General features: G+C 42.0%; 1 protein-coding gene across 1 annotated transcript in view; it reads left to right on the top strand.

The window, feature by feature from the left end:
- LOC149323481 (F-box only protein 40-like) overlaps nt 1–21,779 on the top strand; it is a 42,731-nt gene extending 20,952 nt beyond the window's left edge. The window contains 3 exon segments of the mRNA XM_089489019.1: nt 8,798–9,945; nt 9,947–10,670; nt 21,471–21,779. Coding sequence (XP_089345145.1) covers nt 8,798–9,945; nt 9,947–10,670; nt 21,471–21,698 — 2,100 coding nt within the window. The 3' untranslated portion in view covers nt 21,699–21,779.
- The last annotated feature ends 371 nt before the right edge of the window (nt 21,780–22,150 follow it).

Here is a 22,150-nt window from a genome sequence, read left to right as displayed (position 1 = left end):
TCACAGCTTTATCTCATTTGAATCCACAACAGTTTGACAACAGAACAGGGAACAGGAAAAAACAAAACTATGATAGAGTGACTTCTTTACTTTTTACTCAAGACTCAAAAAATCAGTTGATGCTCTTTTTTTAGTCACTCCTCTCAGGCCAAAATGATATATTCTAGCTTGGAATTAGGATACAATTTCACACATGCTGGCTTGAATTTAACTTGATTAATTTTGATTACGTCTGGCAGTGGAAACCAGAATTTGAATTTGTAAAATATTTCCAAATTTTCTCTTGCTACAATATAATAGAATACCAATCTCTTTAATACTTTCATATTGTTCCTTATTCCATCCCAGAACCACATAATAATTCAACATAGGATCAACTGGCTCGCCATGTTATTTTTTCAAAATAACAAAAATTATAAATTTCAATGAGTGTAAATCAAATTGACAATCACTAATTAACCAGAATATAACAATTATATTCTGGATCTCTGGGTTCCAAAAATCACAAAAAGAAACTTCGGGTGCTTTCAAAAATACATTTAGATATTATAAAAAATAAAAATAAAAATTCAAGCTAAAACAATATACAAAAACCTCTTGGATGGGCCATTCTCAAAACTTAAAAATATAAAAATAGTTCTCAGCATCTGTTATAACAAAAAATCATTTCAAAAACTTTAGGCCAGAAATTTAAAACAAAAAAAATAAAAACAATTATTGCAGTCAATAAGCAAGAATCAAAACAAATCAAAATATTCAAGAGCAAAATTAAAAATTAAAACCAGGAACAAAAAATGATTTAAAACAAGCCAATTTAACATGACATTGGCAAGACTTTGCAGGCATCTTTGAGCTCAAAAATACAAAAGCTATGGCCTCAAAAATTAGCAGTTGAAATAAGTACAAAACAAGCACACAATATTCAGAAAAAGCGAAAATTCAATAGGCCAGGGAATAGGCCAGGAAACTCATGGATCACAACTTAAAACTCAAAAAATAAAAAAATAAACCAATTCTAACCAAAACTTTGCATGACCTCAGGCATTCGAATGCTCATGATTGCAATAGCTGTTTCAGCCTAGCACAGCTGTAGCCTTACAAAACCAAAACATCCTAACTTTTCCCCAGGCTTCAAAAGAATTCAGGCCTAACACACTAATCTTATCAACTTTAATTGGAAAAATAATTTAGCTGGATTGCCAATCAGAAGATTGCAGGTCAATAATTTAAAATCCAAAAAGCACAATGAAAAACAATTGCATTTAAAAAAAACATATATAAATTCCCAAAGGCACAACTTAAACTTCATTTTAAAAACCCATGAGAGCATCTTGAGGCCAGAAAATAAAAACAAAATATTGAGCAAAAAGCTGCTTGCCTGTAAATTTAAAAATATCAAAAACAAGCTTGCATTCTCTGGTCAGATAGAATCCAGTCTGGCTGCTATTCATGTAATATGAACTCTCTCTACAAACACACACACACTTCCCACTCAAAGAAAAACAAACATCTTAATGCAATCTCTTTTAACAAGCATCTTCATAGATCACCCTTAACAAGACATTTACTATTTTTTCATCTAAGTCTAAAGCACAACATCTATTCTATGAACTTAAGAAAAAAAAAAATCCTTTGCCTTTAAAAATAGTCTACAAAAATCTCAGCCGGAGGGGAAGAGAAATTTTTAAAACAAGCTTTGAACTTACAACGCTGTGCTGCTGCCCCATCTCCTTTAGCCACAGCCAGGAAAAATTAAACAAACAGTGTAGCCAACAAGCCTCAAAGATAATTCCCCAAACGTTTGGCCAAAACTCACCAAATGCTTAACTTTCAAAATTACTATTAAAACCAATCACCAAAATCACACCAAAAGCTCTGCAAAGTACCCATGTTGGTGTGAAAGTCACCAGATTGGCAACACGAAACTCCATTCCAGGTTTTCTTTCCAACATAGCTTCTACTATTCTAGCTTTAGCCAAAGGAAAAGTTTTAAAATGCAAACCGTGGCCTTTCCCTAACCCCCCTTTCTCTCTCTAACTCCAGCCAGAACTCAAACCGCTTGTCCTTCTGCACCAAACTCATTTCTAAATCTTTCTCAGCCACTTAAACATACTCAAACCTTCTGCAACATTCTTGAGCCTTCAATTTCAATTCAAACCTTGTTTATACTTTCCTCTGTAAACATTTTCCAACCATTATCCAAACCATTATCAACTCGCTCCATAAGCTTTCTCCTTTCACACACCATCATTTTCACATCCTCATACCTTCAAACACTTTCTTTTATCTTTCTCACAATTTTCTCCACTCTTAGATAACTTCCAACCACAGTCCAGTTCACAAAATCAGGCCACAGCTGAAGCTTACTGGCTAAGCTTAAAACTCACTATTTTATTATTACTATGCCATAACAACAACACCACTATAAAGCACTTCTTTCTGCCCATCTTCTTAAAACTTTCACTGACAAAAGAATTTGCAATGTCTCTGGGAAGGCACAGGCTTAATATTCAATTTAGATATGCATTCAAATTTAGGGCAGAACTTTCCCAAAGGCACTGATCATTTAAAATCATGAAAACCTCAAGTTAAAACACCAATTTTCCAAAATTTATCTACAATATACACAAAGGCAATTTCCAATTTTTATAATTTAAACAATTTCAATTTCCCCAAACAACAAGTTTCTATCTTGGGTTGCTCCTGGCCACTGTCTAACACACAAAGCTAATTCAAAATCCTCTTTTCTTGTCATGTGGGGGCCTTCTTCCCTGATTTGCACCTCTCTCTGCAGAGTCTCTCTCTATATTTTCTATCTCTTCCACAATTTGGGCCAAATCAATCTGAACCTTGAACACAGCTTCTTTAATACTAGTTAATCTCTCATCCTTTTTAAACACCAATTCTCTGCAATTATTCAACCCAGGTGGGCTTTTTCCTTTAGCCTTATACCAATAGAAAATATACAAATAATCATTGAGTAACCCTCTTTCTGGCTCCAATGTTTTAGAATACAACTGCAAGACAATGTCAATATCTATACTACCCTCTCTCGGCCAATTTCGCAAAATCTGACTCCAAACATCTTTACACAAAAAGATTAATCGCTCCTTTTTCAAATGTTTCCCCATGCCTTTCCTAAAACATTCATCAAAATGACCAACCATGTAATCCAAAGGAGTTTTACCCTCCTCAGCCATCCTTAGACACAAAACAACAAAAGACCACAAGCACAATTTAAACACTATAGGATTAGGATTTAAAAGTACACACTGGACAGATTGCAAAACCTACAAATCTCAGACACTACATACAGACAAATTCCACACGTTATATACCCACGTTTTACTCTTTACTGGAGCTCAACAGTCTTTACTGGAGCCTTCACCACAACCAGACAGAATGAAACAAAATATCACAACCATAATTTATACTCACAATAGACTAATGCTCTCCTCCAATTCTCCACCAGCACCTAACTTCTAGCTATTTAAAATAAAATACCACAGAAGGGAAAGGTTTGCCACCACACAAAAGGTAAAACAATTTATTGGCACTTGGAGATCAGTAGCCAATTCTCCACCAGCACAACTGAGCAAGTGCCTTATACTTCCACACTGATCCTACACTTTGGCAATCAATACTTACACCACAATCTACCTCCTTTCAGTTCCCAGTTCCTTGCTTATGTTCCCTAGGGGCCCGGTTCCTGAGTTTTGGCAAGAAGGCTTCTCTGGGCAGAACCTTTGCTACTGGCTCAGCTAACACAGGGAGGGGGTCCTTTCTCCCACTCGCATCCAAAGATTTGGACCGGTCAACGAGGCTCCCTTTTTAGTGCACTTTTCCCTATATTTTATACTTTACCTGTTCCTGAAGAGATGATTCTTTTTCTATTTTTTCCTTTTCCTTTTTCCCCCAGTGAATTTTCAAATTACTAAATGGTCTCACATAGGCTAAACTCTGTTCCTACCACTGAGCCAATCCTTATGTTCAGCCCTTCCAATCAAGATGTTGGATGGCGCCAGGGCCTTCTCACAAGGGTCCGCTCAATGCCAAAAACACATAGAGCCTGCAGGAAGATAAGTTCTTCCACTCTTTGCCAATTCTTGCTTGCCTTTACTCCTGGCTGGCTCGCCAAATATGTAACAGAAATTTCAGGAAACTTAAATTTCTAGGACTGGCAGATCAATAGATTGGCAAGAGGACCTAGTAATTGAAAATCCATAAGTTTATTTCCAATTGTCGACAAAGGAAAACAATGAACTCAGTGGAATTCAAGTTCCAAAAGCTGAGGCCCCGAACAAGACAAAATGGCTCTTTTTATATTATTCAAGACAAAGAAGCTTCTTCAATACACCTGATTGGCTAATTACAATTTAAACATACAGAATTCTTACAATCAGAACAGAAATACATGCATACATTAAAACTGCATCATCACTCCTTACCCCCTCCTGTAGGAATTCAGTGGCTTTCTTCCTAACCTTGCTTCTGAATGTCCTTATCTCAGTAGTTTATGTTATGTCTTTTTACTGGTGCCAGCTTCCATCCAGGTCAAGATGCACTCCTTATTCCTTTGCTCTAGTTTCTCTAAACTCCAAGCCTTTATTTCAAAAACCATCTCTCTGGCTGACAAAGGTGACTCCATCTTTCTATAGTTTTTTATTTCAACAAGGAATATTTCCACCACAGCTTATATAGAGAGAAAGCAAGAAAGAGCACATTTATTTTCACATGTAAAATGCCGACAGATCAGAGGCCAGTGAAATGTAGAAGTACTGACAGACATTAAATGACTGATTCTAGCCAGTCACAAAATACTGACTGATAATACAAATATCTTGGTGTAACATAAACCAGGACATAATCAGGAGCTGGCTCTAAATTGTTTGGCCCGTTGGTGACTCCAGCATGCATGGCAGCCATGATCAAATGTAGCCAATGTAGACAAAGTCCCCATTCCTACTGGCGGTTTTGCGCTGGAAGAACTGGGCAGATTCGGGGATCCCCCTCCCGAATCTCTTCGTAAGCAAGTGCTCTCTACAAATCAGGGGCATTTTAACCCGAATGCCCTCTTGGGGAAATCGGGTTTAACATGAAGGCACCTGCTGTCAATCAAGCGATCGTCATAGGTGATGTTTGCAGCACTCATTGCGGCATTGGAAGTGTGCTTCCCCCCTCCTTTTTTTTAAAGAGCCAGGCACAAAATGCACCAAAATGCGCACATTTTGTCAAATTTAAAAGCCGTGTGTGTATGTGTGTGTTGTGGGCATTTGGATCAGTTCAGGTTATGATCTGCCCTTGGCCCCATTTTCAACCCCAAAATGCAAGCTAATGCATCCTGTATCCCCCACTCCTTGCCACTCCAGAATGCCTCTTACACATGTAATAATAATAATAACAATAATAATAAATTCCTCACCTCGGAAATGCCAGAAAAGGATGCGATTGCCATGCATTCTTTTTTGCTTTTAAAAGCAATTCAGGGCTACCCCTGAATTCCTTAGAGACAGTAGCAAAAGCATGTATCAATTTGCCAGTTTGCCAAATTGACATTCGGATTGTAGCATTAATTCGCAAAGGAAAAAAAGTCTTGCCCTTTGCAAAATTTCCCCTTTGTTGGAAGCGGGCAAAGGAAAGGGAAAGGGAACCAGCAGCTAGCCACGTTCTATCAATCTATATATCTGCCTCAAGCAAAAAACATGTGCATTTTTTGTCAAAAAATAATTTTTAAAAATTAAAAAAGGGGGGGAGGTGCCTGATGGGAGCTCCGTTCGTGCCCTGCCTCTGACCTGAACTGACCCTTTTCCTCCTGGTTACATTCTCTTCAGAGGAGGTTTGCCATTGCCTGCCACTGAGGCTGACAGAGAGTGACCTGTCAGTTCCAACTAAAGTAGACCCATGGAATCAATTGGGAATAAAAGGGAAATGCAGTGCAGGCATCCTGACTGTAGCATCCACATATAACACTAATAATAATAATAATAATAATAATAATAATAATAATCCAGGAGCAAGAGAAAATGAAAGTAGCACAAGCAAGCACACAGACATGTCACCCAAAAAATCATGCACATAGATTGTCAGAAATAAAAGAGGCTCCTTCTGCTGCTACCTGATTTCCCTACATCCCTCCTCCGGCTTGGCCCCGCAGCCCAATTTCCCTTGGCAATCCTCCTCCTCCTCTTTCTTTCCGACCCTCACCTCCCTCTGAGCTGCCCTGGCTCCTTCATCCTCCTCCTCCTGCTCCGTTATAGAATGCCCTCCATGGCTCCCTTCTTCCCGTGGCTCCTTCCTCCTCCTCCTCCTCCTCCTCCTCCTCCTCCTCCTCCTCCATCACTTTCTCCACTCCCCCGCCCTCCCTCTGACAGCCCTTTGCAGCCCCCGTCAGTCACCCTGATTTCCCCTTTTAGCCTCCGCTCACCCTTTGCCTCCTGTCAGATCCCCCTTTTTGCATCCAGGCTCTTTCCTCCTCCTCCTCCTCCTCCTCCTCCTCCTCCTCCTCCTCCTCCTCCTTCTCGGATGAAGGGAGGGAATGCTATGCCCTCTACCCGCCGTCTGACCTTAATCCCTCCCTGAATTTGCCCCGATCATGATCGGGGGCAAGTTCATATTTTGTGGAACCCGGGATTTTTCAGAAACGACAGATTTTACCCCGAATCTGGATACCCCATGCTAAAGGGCATTTCCTTGTGCATGCCTCGAAATGGATTGTGACAGTATCGGGCCCAATATGAACTTCACGTGGAAGAATCGATTTCTCCTCCGGGTTAAAAGGTAGTCTGAATGGACCCAAAGGCTTGTGAATTTTTGTGTCACACAGAGGTGGCTTTTTGTTTACATCATTGAGCTCTCACAGAAGCTGTTCCTGCCCAGGGACTTCAATCTGGTGATCTATACTAGTAGTATTTATTGAAAGTTACAAACCAGAATAGATAAGAAACAGCAAGAGTTGGGGAACTCTTTGTTCTTTGTCCTTACTCACAGGTCTGTTACAGACTGCCAAAATAAAGCTGCTTCGGGTCTCTTTGGAGGCATGCTATTTAAATGATGCATGCATCCTAAGAATCCGGAAGCTGCACCAAAGCTGTACTCCAGTGCTTAGGAATGGAGTGTGGCTTTGGCGCGACTTCCGGACTCTTTGGACCTATGCATCATTTAAATAGCATACCTCCAAAGAGACCCGAAGCAGCTTTATTTTGGCAGTCTGTAACAGGCCACAGTTTGCCCAAGGATGTGCCCCAAAAAAGTATAGCTCAAGAGTATTACAACAGGTCTCACAGCAGGAATGGAGGTGCATTTCCCAGCAGATGGCAGCAAGGAGGGCTTGGCAACTCCTTTGCCAATTTTTTGACTAGGGTCTAATTTAGAGTTCCTGGCCCCTCAGAAAACTTATGAAGGAAGAAAAAGAGTACCTTGAAAATTCCTTCAAATTACAGGAACTTTTGTTGTTGCTGTTCCTGGCATAACACAAACTGCACATTTTTGGGACCTGCACAAGTGTTTGAGAAATTGCACAGGTTTGCAGTAAAAACTACATTTACAATTATTTTACAACCCACAAAAAACTATACAGCTTTCTCAGATCCCCTCCCCCACCTGTTTACATTGCTTTTTGTTATGTACTTGGGGAAAATTCAAAACTAATTTGAACACTATTCCCCCATACAAACAACATGGTAGTGGATTCAACATGATGGCTGAAGCCTTTGCTAGCTTGAAAGTTGCAGAAGCTAAACATGCAACTGGAAAAGAAACTCGGACTAACTTAGCAGCCAAATGTGGTTTTGTTGTGCAACTTTGCTGTTTTCTGTGCAACATAATAGTTGTGCAACACTGTTTTCTACATAAAAAAGCAATTTTGCACAAAACACACACTTGCTGCCTGGAAATTGTCTTTTTTGTTCAAAACCCACAATTTGAACATTGCTCATTTTCCTCTCAAAAGCTGTGCAGTTTTCAGGAGAGAAACTGCAGTGTTTGGTAAACTAGAGTTTTCTGGTCAAACTGTGCACCTTTTATGGAAAAGCTGCAATGTCTGCGGTCATTGCAGGGAATAAAATTCTGGGTGTCTGAAAGCTACAGGATAAAAAAAGTATTTCATTGTTCTCAACATCTACCAGGACTCAGAAAACGGACATCTATCATCCCCACCAACTGTCAAAACCAGCAGGATTCCACGTTCTGAACACCAGGTTTTAGTAGCTAAAAATCAGAAAGCCTTTATTAAGCTAAAGATTCAGTCTGGTGACTTTCATAGTCAAAACTGCCCAACAAACATTACAATTGCTTAATTAAACCGTAACAGATTCAGACTTTAGGTGGGCTTAATTATTATTCATTACAATTAACAAACACATTTCTCTTTCTTTTCCCACACCAGCCTTTTTTCTTTGTTGTTTGAGTGAGACACTATCTCATAAATGAAACTGAGCAAGTTTGCTTCTTTTCCTGTATTATCTTGGCACTTGTCTGAGCTAAGCTTACCCTTCTAAATCATGCTATGAGTACTGTATGTCCCATCACTATATGCCCCAAGATATTGTGACAGAACAGAAGTATATGCAACTTTAGTCTCTAACTGTTGTGATTTGGTAGTTCCAAGCTCTGTAAACTGAGTAGTGCATTCTTCATAAATACCTATTTTTGAAAGTGGTTGATGAAGATGTGTGTGAAATAGCTTCTAGATATAACATACAGAACTTTTTAAGTTATAAACTCTTTAAGTTATAAAAGACAATGTTCTGTCTTTCCCAGTTGCTTTGAAAACTGCTTCTGTTTTTGTTTCCTTTGACAGGGCAGGAAGCAGCAGATTCACAGCAGACTGCACAAGCACTGTGAGAACTGTTTCAGCTTGTATTGCCAAGTTCCAATTGAGCCTGCTGTGTCTTGTCCGGTGATCAGCTGCCGGTCTCGCTGTGGTGCTGCCTTTCATATGTGCAAGGAGGAAGAGCATCAGCTCCTGTGTCCTCTAGAGCAAGTTCCATGTCTCAACTCTGATTATGGCTGCCCTTTTACAATGGCTCGGTTTAAAGTGGCAAAACACCTCCAGGTCTGTCCAGCCAGTGTAGTTTCCTGCTCTATGGAATGGAACCGGTGGCCATGTGTAGATTCTGAAGCCATTCTGCATGAGAATATTATGAAAGAAGAGCCCAGAGAAGAGTGCCTTGATGTGGCGCTAGCCATGAGAGATCAGAAAACTCTTTTTGAGGTGCTCAAAATGGCTGAACTTTTCCCAGAATGCAAAGAGGCTAGCAGTATGGAAGAAACATATGTAGAGGGCCTAGGAGAAGAAGCTTCTGGAAGGGTAGCTGATGAGTGTGAAGCAAATGATGCTCATCCACCTGAACTCAGCCAAAGTGAGCGTGAGAATTTGGCAAAGGACAAAGAAGGTATGGACTTGGCTGGTTATAAAATCTGGGAAAATATGTTTAGCAAAGAATTTAAAGCATGCAGTGTAACAGGTGCATTGGCTGACAATGGAAAAAACAAAAGAGAGAGCAGGCCTCTGAGTAAAGGACAGACCTCATGCAATAGTGTTGTGGAAAAAGCTAGCAGTGTACAAGAAAAGGAAGACACTCAATCCGCTTCTCAAATCAATTTAGCAGCTGAAAAGACAGGTCTGGCTCCCTGGCAAGATGGAGTACTGGAGAGACTGAAAACAGAGGTTCCTGTAGGAGAGTATAATATGTATCTGGTACACCATGGGCGGATGCTCATTCATTTTGGTCAGCTGGCTGCTTGCACTCCCAGAGAGAAAGACTTTGTATATGGAAATCTGGAAGTTCATGAAGTGAAGACAGAGACCACCTTTAAAGTACCAACCAGCTATTGTGGAAGAAGAGCACGACTTGGTGATCCTACAGCACACAAGAAGCCAACTAAGAGCATATCTGTGGATACTTCTGAGTTGGGAATAAATGTGGAGGAACTCCCTAAATCCAACCACACTGCTCTGTGCCTTGGAGAAGGAATTGAAAGGACATGAGATATCTCAAACAAAGACTACTGATGCTCTATATGTGGATTTTGGGACACAAACATACAGGTTTGCCATGGAGCCTTTCGCTTCCACAACTGTTCTAGCAGATGTTCTAGATGCAAATGATCCACCCAACCTTAGTTTACAACTTCACAGTGAGAGCATAACCCAAAGGCACAACAAAAGCAGCTCTGCTTTCACTTTCTCTTGCAGCCACTTTTTCCGGAGAGATGAATTTCCATCACATTTCAAGAATGTTCACACAGATATCCAGTCGTGTCTGAATGGGTGGTTCCAACATCGCTGCCCGCTTGCTTATCTAGGCTGCACTTTTGTTCAATATCCCTGGTGCCCTTCTGGGCAAAGGTCAAGTGTTATCTACAGCCAGCATCTTAAGACATTTGCTGTGAAGCCAGAGGTTGACCCTGCCCTCTTACAAATAAATAAAAACAATCACATCACAAACAGCCAAGACAAAGAAAGGGATGCTCTAAGCAGCCTACCCTTGGAGATCCTGAAGTACATTGCTGGGTTTCTGGATAGCTTTAGCTTGTCTCAGCTAGCTCAGGTGTCAGTACAAATGAGGGACATCTGTGCTACTCTGCTACAAGAGAGAGGGATGGTTTTTCTACTGTGGGAAAAGAAGAGATATTCTCATGGGAGCACTTCTTGGAGAGCCCGTAGAAAGGCAAGTGATGGGGAAACTGGAGGGTATGGTGGCATCTGAAACACTTTACTAAAATATTTGCATAACTCCTTTGGCATTGGTATATCTAGCAGCATCTGCTACATATCTATAAATATCCATATCAGACATTCCAGTCATAATGAAAAATATATCTATTTAGCATAGCCTGGTTGTTTCTCTTACCAGCATGATCTCTCTTTGTCAGCATATCAGGGCTGTTATCAATTAGGAACAGTGTAGCTTGGAGGCTGCATTGCACCATTCTCCCCCAGTGAAGGCTGCAGAACTGTTGCACTCCTGTCTCCTCTTGGCTTGTTTTATATCCTCCCTAGCCTAATCTGCTGTAATCAGGTGATATACGTGGTGTCCAGTGAGACAAAAGATCTCTAGTGAACTTCATTTATATAAACAGTTGGTCTCCTTTGCAGCGGTGTCATAACATTGCTCTTCCTCCAATCACATTCTTGGAGATAACAATCCAGATAAAATAATCCAGTTTGCCTACTGATATTCCAGACTAACACGGCTGGGTCTCATAGTCCAGGTAGAGTCAGATCTTAGCTTTTTTCTGCCTTCCATCAGATTACATTAGTCGGCTGATTGCATCAGCTGTTGCAATACCTGCCATTTTATTCTTGATCTAGTTTGCTCATAACTTTGTTTACAACTGAGTAGGTTTTCTGTCCGGAAATAGCCCATCCCTAGCCTGGTAGTAGCACACACACATTCTATAATACACAGATCTTTCTACTTTGTCTTACATGCTCTATAAACCATTGTTTATGTTTTTGGGACTTAAATCTGCCAAATTTTAACCCAAATCAGCATGCAGCTTGTAACATGATGTCTGTGAGTTGCTTGCATTTGTGTCACAGTCATACTATTGTTGGTTGTTTACTGCTGTCACGTCAACTTCGACCCTATGAATGCACATCACCCAGTTATCAATAGCCCTGCTCTGGTCTTGCAAACTCAGGCCTATGGCTTCCTTGACTGAGTTTATCCATCTGTAATGTACTCTTCTTTTTCTCCTACTTCTTTCTGTCATGAAAAGCATCATTGGCTTTTCTAATGAGTCATGTCTTCTCATGATATGTTCAGAGTACAACAGCTTAGTCATCTTGTCTGCTAGTTCAGTTTTGATTTGCTCTAACACCCATTCATTTATCTTTTAGGCAATGGTATGTACAGAGATCTCCATCAGGATCACATTTCAAATGATTTATTTTCGTCCTATCAGCTCTCTTCACTCTCTAACTTTCACACCCATCTATAGAAGTTGTAAATCATATGTGATAATTATATTTTCCCTTAAGGTTCAACCATACTTTCTTCATTTTCTTTAATAATCATTCCAAGTCTTGCTATTTTCTACTAGCAGAATGGTATCATCTGCATATCTTAAATTGTTGATGTCCTTCATTCAATATTCATGTCTCTTTCCTGCACAGATATAGGATGGGGGACACCTGGCTGAACGAGACTACACGTGAAAGGAATCTAGGAGTCTTAATCTCTTCTCCAGGCTCAACATCCCCAGCTCCCTAAGTCGTTCATCATAGGGCATGGTTTCCAGACCCTTCACCATTTTTGTCGCCCTCCTTTGGACATGCTCCAGTTTCTCCACATCCTTTTAAAATTGTGATGCCTAGAACTGGACACAATATTCCAGGTGGAGCCTGACCAGCGCAGAATATAGCGGCACTATTACTTCCCTGAATCTATACTTTTATTGATGCAGCCTAAAATTGCATTGGCCTTTTTAGCTGCCGCATCACACTATTGACTCATGTTCAACTTGTGGTCTACTTGGACTCCCAGATCCCTTTCACATGTAGTTTCATTCAGCCAGTTGTCACCAATCCTATATCGGTGCATTTCATTTTTCCACCCTAAGTGCAGTACCTTACATTTCTCTGTGTTGAATTTCATGTTGTTAGCTTTGGCCCAGCTTTCTAGTCTATTCAGGTCATTTTGAATTTTGGTCCTGTCTTCTGGGGTATTAGCTACTCCCCCAAATTTGATGTCATCTGCAAATTTGATGAGTATGCTGCCAATTCTGTCATCCAAGTCATTGATAAAGATGTTGAATAGCACTGGGCCCAGGACAGAGCCCTGTGGGACCCCACTGGTCACTTCTCTCCAGGATGAAAAGGAGCCATGGCTGACCATCCTTTGGGTTTGTCCGGTCAACCAGTTACAAATCCACGTAACAGTTGCCTTGTCTAGCCCACATTTTACAAGCTTGTTTGCAAGAATGTCATGGGAAACCTTGTCAAAGGCCTTACTGAAATCAAGATATACTACATCCACAGCATTCCCTTCATCTACCAAACTGGTCATTTTATCAAAGAAAGAGATCAGGTTTGTCTGGCATGACTTGTTTCTCTGAAACCCATGTTGACTTTTTGTAATTATGGAATTGCCATCTAGATGTTCCCAGACTCTCTGTTTAATTATCTGCTCCAGACTCTTTCCTGGTATTGATGTCAGACTAACTGGACGATAATTGTTGGGATCCTCCTTTTCCCCTTTTTTGAAGATGGGGACAATGTTTGCCCTCCTCCAATCTGCTGGGGCTTCTCCTGTTCTCCAGGAGTTCTCAAAGATTATTGCCAGTTCTTTTAATGCTCTTGGATGTAATTCATCTGGTCCTGGAGACATGGGCCTGTTACAGACAGCCAAAATAAAGCTGCTTTGAGTCACAGTGGAGGTATGGTGTTTCAATGATGCATACGTCTTAAGAGTCCAGAAGCCACACCAAAGCCACGTTCCAATCTTTAGGGCTGGAGTGTGGCTTTGGTGTGACCTCTGGACTCTTAGGATGCATGCATCATTGAAACACCATACCTCCACTGTGACTCGAAGCAGCTTTATTTTGGCTGTCTGTAACAGGCCTTAGATTCATTTAGATTAACAAGGTATTTCTGTACTATCTCTTTACCTATTCTTTGCTGAAATTTCCTTATTCTGTCCTCTGCTCCATTTTCCTCAGGTTGAGTACCTTTTGCTTTTTCTGAGAAAACTGAGGCAAAGAAGGTGTTAGTAATTCTGCCTTTTTTCTGTCCTCTGTTAGCATTTTGCCATCTTCTCTACGCAGTGGCCCTACCATTTCCTTCTTCCTTTTGCTGTGGACATATCCAAAAAAGGCCTTTTTATTGTTCTTAATCTCTCTAGCAAGCCTGAGTTCATTCTGCACTTTAGCTTTTCTGACTTTACCCCTACATGTCCTTGCTATTTGTTTGAATTCCTCTTTGGTGATTTCCCCATTTTTCCATTTCTTATACATGTTCTGTTTAAAAGTTAGCTCAGTTGAAAGTTCCTTAGTCATCCATCCTCGTTTCTTGAGACATCTCCCATTTTTCTTTCTCATTGGAACTGTTTGAAATTGTGCCTTCAGTATCTCCCTTTTGAGAAACTCCCATCTGTCCTGAACTCCCTTCTCTTTTAGTATTCCTGACCAGGGGATCACCCCCAGTATTTCTCTAAGTTTACTAAAATCCACTCTCCTAAAGTCTAGAATGCGTGTTTGACTATGCCTGGCTTCTCTTTTCCATTGTATAATAAACTCCAGGAGTACATGATCACTCCCACCTAAAGATCCCACCACTTGCACTCCATTAACTAGGCCATCCTTGTTGGTTAGGATCAGATCTAAACTAGCTGACCCCCTTGTTGCCGCTTCCACCTTTTGGACAAGGAATTGTCTTTGAGGCAAGTGAGGAATTTGCTAGACCTTGAGGATTTGGCTGAGTTTGACTTCCAGAAAATATCAGGATAGTTGAAGTCGCCCATCACTACTACATCTCTCCTTTCTGAGTGTGTGGTCATCTGTTCTAGAAAGGCATCATCCAATTCCTCTGTCTGACTCGAGGGTCTGTAGTAGACTCCCACAATAATATCCTTGTTGTTTCCCTCCCCTTTAATTTTCATCCAGATGCTCTCCACCTGGCTTCCAGGATCAATGTCCTGGATCTCTTCACTGGTGTAAATATCTCTGTAAATATACCTCCTCCTTTCCTGTTTGACCTGTTTCTCTTGAAAAGGTTATACCCCTCTATTTCCACATTCCAATCATGAGACTCATCCCACCAGGTTTCAGTAATGCCTATTATATCATATTTGTTGTACTAGGAGTTCAAGTTCAGCTTGCTTATTTCCCATACTTTGTGCATTAGTATAGAGACATTTAAGACCATGTGTTCCCTTTACTTGCTGGCTGTGCAAACATTTTTTCCTCCCACTGTTGGGTCCTTGCACTGTTTGTCTTGTTCCCTCTATTTTCTCCATCTCTTTTGCCTTCCAGAATACTGTCTCCCTCCCCCACATAACTCAGCTTAAAGCCCTCCTGATCAAATTCAACTGGTGTGAGATGCAACCCATCCCTTGCCAGAAATCTTTCCTCATGCAACCTCAGTCCATGATCCAAGAATCCAAACCATTCTTGGTGGCACCATCTACGGAGCCAGTTGTTTACATCCGCTATTTTATTTTTCCTTCCTGGACCATGCCCTTCAACTGGGAGAAGAGATGAGATGACAACCTGTGCATCCATCCCTTTCAACTTCCTACCTAAAGCCTCATAATCCCTTATGAAAATCCGGAAGCTGTGCCTTTCAGTATCATTGGTTCCCACATAACCAAAAGAAAGGCATAATGGTCAGTAGGCTTGACAAGTCTTGTCAGCCTCTCAGTCACATCACGGATCTTTGCCTCAGGAAGAAAACACATCTCCCGAGACATCATGTCAGGCCCACAAACCACTGGTTCACTACCTCTCAGCAAGGAGTCCCCCACCACGACCACATGCCTCCTCTGAGGCTTAGTAGCAGCTGTTCCCATTGGTGCTACTCCGAGGATCCCCTGCTCTGTCCCTGAAGTCTGTCCATGCTGCTCTTCCTCATCATCTCTGATAACAGAGAGAAGTTCAAATTGATTCTGTAGCTGTAATCTCCCAGAACGTTCCCTGGTTTTCATAGTTCTGTGTGTGACTTTCCTCCAACCATCTACTTCTGTAGTATGTGAAGTGAACTCCTCCTCCTCAGCAACATCCTCTGTGTGTTTCCCGTCCAGGACCATCTGGTCCGTTCTGGTCAGGAAAACCTCTTGCTTGCTAAGATGCTGACGTGTAGCTACCTGGGTCTCCAGCTGCTGTACTGTCTCTTCTAAGAGGGCCACCAACTTGCACTTAGTGCAGGGGACGTTCCCCACATCTCTAGGCAAGAAGACAAACATCCCACTAGTGTTGCAGGTGACTGCAGCAGGTCCCATACTGAGAAGTCTTAAGGAGGCACTGAACAAGACTGTGGGCTTCCCCTGTTAAACACCAGTGTAAAGAACCCCTGTGGGCCTGGCTCTTTTAACAGAAAGAGCTCAATCAACTGGGACTCTAGTTATGTACAGCTCTCCTGGCTACCAGCTCCTTCCAGAGACAAGTCTCTTTTACTTCCTCTGAGTAAAAGTTCTACAAGCCCCTTAAGGAAAAAAGGGAAGAGAAAATGTGGAAAATTAAAGGAGAACCCCTCCAACAATGTTCCCAGGGTCAGCTTCTCCTCTCTTCTCCAAAACCTCCTTGACTATATAAGAAAAATTAAAAATTCAGTGTGCACCTCTCCCAGCCTTCTGTAGAACTAGGCTTCTAGCTCCTCCCACAGCAGTAGCCCAAAGTTTAAAAGTTTAATCTCACCCAAGCACAAGGACAAAGAGGACCAGCCTTTCCTCCTTGGAGAATAGAAGTATAGTGTCTAGATCAATTGAAGTAATAGTGCCACTCTAGTTGCTTTGGTCAGGCCTTACCTGGAATACTGTGTCCAGTTCTGGGCACCACAATTCAAAAAAGGATGTTGAGAAACTGGAGCGTGTCCAAAGGAGGGTGACTAAAATGACGAAGGGTCTAAAAACCTGCCTTATGAAATGAGATTTAGGGAACTGGGTATGTTTAGCCTTGAGAAGAGACAGTTAAGAGCTGATATGATAGCCTTGTTTAAATATTTGAAGGGATGTCATATTGAGGAGGGAGCAAGCTTGTTTTCTGCTGCTCCAGAGAACAGGACCCAGAACAATAGATGCAAGTTACAGGAAAAGAGATTCCACCATAACATTAGGAGGAACTTCCTGACAGTGAGGGCTGTTAGACAGTGGAACACACTCGCTTGGAGAGCGATGGAGTCTCCCTCCTTGGAACAGAGGTTGCATGGCCATCTGTCGGGTATGCTTTGATTGAGAGTTCCTGCATGGCAAGGGGTTGGACTGGATGGCCCTTGTGGTCTCTTTCAACTCTATGACTCTATGATTCTATGATTCTATGTTAATGGGATTTTTTAAAAAGGACCATAAATGTATTTGTCTATCAAGTTTCCAAGAAGCTTACAGACATCCAAAAATTGGTGCCAAAGTATCTGGGGCTGTCTGCTGTTAAAAGCCTTGTTAGGCCCCATTCAGACTCACCTATTTGCGCTGGATGGAACTGGGTAGATCCGGATCCCCTCCCCCTGAATCCCTCCGGAAGCAAGTGCCCACTATTTATCTTAGAGTAATTTAACCCTGAATGCCATGCAGCTCTGGGGAGAGTTCTCATTTGCCAAACCGGTTTAAAGCAAGGCAACTTTGCTGTCAATCAAATTTATTTCCGCTTTCATCGAGGTGATGTTTCCTACAGTGATTGGGCCTCCGGATGTGTGCTTCCCCCTCCTTTATTTTAAAAGAAAAACAAGCGCCAGTATGCGCAGATGCTGTTAAATTTTAAAACATCCAAGAGTGTGTGTGTGTGTGTGTGTGTGTGTGTGTTGTGTGTATTTGGTTCACTACAAATTATGCATCTCCCCTGCCTCCATTTTCAATCCCCAAATGCAATCTAATGCATCTGCATCCTTCCTCCTTGCCACCCCAATGCCTTATACACACATAATTAATTAATTAATTAATTAATTCCTCACCTCAGGATACCATCTCTGCATCCTTTGCTTTCCCTCAGCCATCCCAGTTCCTTACAGACAGTAGCAAAAGCATTCTGTATCAATTTGCCAAATTGAGAGAGAAACATTTGTAGCATTCGCATTGTAGCATTCGCATATAAAAAATAATTTAGAAAAATAGCCTTTTGCAAAGTGCGTGATGCTGGGAGCAAGCAAATGAAAGGGAAAGTAGCACAAGCGGACACATTCTATCTATATATGTATCTACCTGTAGAACTATGCACATAGAAGATTGTCATATATATAAAAAATAAAAAGAGAGCTGCCTGGTGCGAGAGGGAGGCTTCTTCCGTTCTGTGCCCTCCCTCTGACCTACCCTGAACTCAACCCTTTCTCAGGCACCCCGATTGCCCTTTGCATCCTTCCTCCGGCTCCTTGGCTCTGTCAGTCACCCCGATTGCCTGGCATCGCTTCTTTCCCCCGGCTCCCTCCTCCTCCTCCTTCTTCGCCCTGATGAAGGGGAGGGAATGTTCTGTCCACTGCCCTCCCTCTGACCTAAATCCCTCTCCTGATCGGGGACAAGCTCATATTCGCCGAACCCATTTTTTTAAAAAAGATACAGCTTTTATTCCGCTTCCAAATGACCTTCACTAAGGGGCATTTGCCCCGGAACGGGTGTGCAAGCCTCGGATTTGCTTGTGGCAGATTTGGGGTGAATATGGACTTCACGTGCATAATTCTGTTCCTGATCCAGGGTAAATGCGACACGGCAGCTAACAAGGCCAATGCGATTTTAGGCTGCATCAATAGAAGTATAGTGTCAAGATCAAGGGAAGTCATAGTGCCACTATATTCTGCTCTGGTCAGGCCCCACCTGGAATATTGTGTCCATTTCTGGGCACCACAATTAAAAAAAGACATTGAGAAACTGGAGCATGTCCAAAAGAGAGTAACTAAAATGGTGAAAGGTCTGGAAACCATGCCCTACGAGGAACGACTTAGGGAGCTGGGGATGTTTAGCCTGGAGAAGAGAAGGTTAAGAGGTGATATGATAGCCCTGTTTAAATATTTGAAGGGATGTCATATTGAGGAGGGAGCAAGCTTGTTTTCTGCTGCTCCAGAGACTAGAACATGGAACAATGGATGCAAGCTACAGGAAAAGAGATTCCACCTCAACGTTAGGAAGAACTTCCTGACAATGAGGGCTGTCCGACAGTGGAATACACTCCCTCAGAGTGTAGTGGAGTCTCCCTCCTTGGAGGTCTTCAAGCAGAGGCTGGATGGCCATCTGTCGGAGATACTTTGATTGTGATTTCCTGCATGGCAGGGGGTTGGACTGGATGGCCCTTGTGGTCTCTTCAAACTCTACGATTCTGTGATTCTGTGATTCTGTGAAAAGGTAGTCTTAATGGCTCCTAAATGAAGTGATTGCAGAACTAGTTTTGCAAGAAGAAAACAACAACTTACAAACACCTTCATCCTGTGTTTCATTTCAGCCTGCTCAGACCTATATCAGAATCTGACCAATGGCACCAAGAGGACCTATCTCCACCAACCATCCTGATTGATAGGGAATCAAGTATTTTGAGGTGTAGAAAATTCTGGACTCTAGGGTCCACAAGGACAAACAACAGTATTTTGTACAGTGGAAATACTTTCCAATGGGAAAGCAGGAATGGGTGGATTTGAAAAGTATGTGGGTTCCCAGGTTAATGGGTAAATTACATGAAGGCTATCCTGACAAACCTGCACAGGTTAAATCTTTTTATATCATCATATGGTTTGGGTTGATTATTGTATTGGTTGCTGAAAAAAGCAGGTAGATCTAGGGATGCAGTGGCTTAGTGGTTAAGATGCCAATTCTGATGATCGGAAGATCAGAAGGTTGGCAGTTTGAAGCCTGAGAGCTGCATGATGGGGTGAGCTCCCATCACTAGTCCCAGCTTCTGCCAACCTTAGCAGTTCGAAAGCATGCAAATGCAAGTAGATAAGTAGGCACTACTTCTCAGTGGGAAGGTAACAGCGTTTGGTGCAGTCATTCTGGCCACATGACCACCAGAGCAGTCCTCAGACAATGCTGGTTCTTTGGCTTAGAAACAGAGATGAGCACCATCTCCTACAGCAGTGATGGTGAACCTATGACACGCATGTCAGTGCTGACACGCGTAGCCATTTGGGGTGACACGTGGCGCCCCCGGTACAAACCTGCTTTTGGGGGCCCCCTGCCCGCCCCTGCCCGGTTGCCCCCAATTGGGGCCTTTGTCCCGGGCCCAACCTCTGGGCCGGGCGCGCTCATGCGGCCATTACCGCGGCCGCTAACGCAGCTGGCCAGCCACCCACCTCCTCCTCCTCCATGGCCACGCTGCCCTCTGCCTCCACTGCTCCTCCTCCCCCCAGAGCAGCTGCTGTGCAGCCCGCGGCGCTTGCCTGGGCCACGGCCAGCAGCAGTGTGCGCTTGCCCCTTTTGCGCGCTTGCGCGCAGGGCTTAAAGGGCAGCGCTCGCCTCCTAAGCCTTCTGGCCAATGGCAGACGAGCAGGGGCTGGCCTAGTTTCCAGCCCTAGTCTGCCATTGGCCAGTATCAGGAGCCTTAGAGGAGGAGGAGGAGGAGGAGGAGGAGGCAGAGGAAGAAGAGGAAGAGGAGGCAAAGGAGGAAGAGGAGGTGGTGGCGGCAAAGGTGTAAGAGGAGAAGGAGGCGGCAAAGGAGGAGGATAGGCCTCTGGGGCAGGGAGAAGGAAAAGGTTTTTTTTAATTTTTAAATATATACAACCCAGCCTTGGTTTTTTATTTTATTTTATTTTATTTTTAAATATATTCAACCCAGCCTTGGTATTTTATTTTATTTTATTTTATTTTTAAATATATTCAACCCAGCCTTGGTATTTTATTTTATTTTATTTTTGTTATTAAATAACAAAGTGTCCTCCATTTTGACCATGTCTAAGAAACATGCATTTATATTAACATTTTTTTAAAAATCATTATTTTTTTGGCGTGTCCTCCATTTTTCAAAAAAATGTGTCCTACATTTGTAAATTATGTTTTTTTGTCGAAGTGACACACCACGCGAGTTATGCTCGATTTTGTGCTGAATTTTGACACACCACACCGAAAAGGTTGCCCATCACTGTCCTACAGTCAGTAACAGATAGACATTCATGTCAAGGGACTACCTTTACCTAGATCTAGTTTAGGGGGGCAGAGTATCAGGATCATCAGTCCTGCCATGATTGCTCACTATATAGTATGTATCCCTCTGTATCCACAGATTCTGCATCCATTTATTCCACCATCCATGGCTTGAAAAAATATATTTTTAAAAATATCCAAAACCAAACATTGATTTTGCCATTTTATATATAAGGTACACCATTTTGCTACACTACTGTATATAATAGGACATGCGTATCCACACATTTTAGCATCCACAGGCGGTCCTCAGCAGATATCAAGGGGCCACTGTACATGATTTGGAACACTGGGTGATGGGTTATGCCACACAAGTGGTGATGCTGGGTGGAGAGAATGCTTATCTTTCTTGATACATGACATGAAGTAATCAAAACAAAGTTTCCATTCTGCGTGTATCTACCTTTTCTTTGTGATATTAAAAACTGGCGACTAGTTTTGTTTAAAAGAGAGCAAAAATGTGTTCTTCCATCATGTGTCTGGGGAAATGGGAGGATAGACACATTATTGAAACCTAATCTTACACAACCCACTTCTTATATAGTGAGATCAGTAAAACACACACAAAAAGGACTTGGTCCCAATATATTACCTAGGCTCATGTTTTGTCATGTTTTGTCTTGAGAAGAATGTTTTGCAAGACATTGTTATGATTTTGACATTTACCTGTCTGTGTTTCTTGTTTATATTTCTTGACAGATATGGAAATTTAGCAACCTGTTTTCCACCATAAACAACTGGCAGTTGAGTGACATCCCTTCTATGGCTGTGCATTTAAAGACCTGCCCTTTCTATGATGTGGAATACAAGAAGGATCCTGTTTTGCTGACTTACATGCTTTCACCTGAAGAGGAGGTTCAAGAGACTTTAGTCTCTACATTAAGATGTAGGCATGGTCCTAAGAAAGCTCAGAGAAGATTGCACTGATGCCTAGAAAGAGGGGGTTTCAGCTTTTGGGGGCGAAATCACAATATTGGGAGTTCTTCTTGAAAGACATTAGATATTCTCTCTTACAGAATATGTTTTCATGCTATAAAAAATCCTAAACAGAATGTTTTCATGCTTTTAAAAACACCCTAAATGTACAATCCAGAATTAATTTAAATCAATTGGAACTTTGTGCCTGACATCCAAAGGACCATAACAAGTGGCTGAGCAAAAAAAGTGAATGAATGTTAGTCTCATTGGCTTTTCTCTTTCTAGTTGGAGTGGAAGAAGCAAAGGCTAGTTTTACCCTTTCCCTCCACCACTCCCTTCTCCTTCTGTGTCATGTCTTTTTAGATTGTAAGCCCGAGGGCAGGGAACCGTCTAACTAAAAAGATTGCATGTACAGCGCTGTGTAAATTTACAGCGCTTCATAAATAAAGGTTAATAATAAT

This window comes from Sceloporus occidentalis, unplaced genomic scaffold, assembly GCF_023333645.1.
Source record: "Sceloporus occidentalis isolate IW3139 unplaced genomic scaffold, rSceOcc1.0.p SCAF_1, whole genome shotgun sequence".
Lineage (NCBI taxonomy): Eukaryota > Metazoa > Chordata > Lepidosauria > Squamata > Phrynosomatidae > Sceloporus > Sceloporus occidentalis.
Note: the sequence above shows the minus strand (reverse complement) of the source record. Positions and strands in the feature narration are given on the sequence as shown.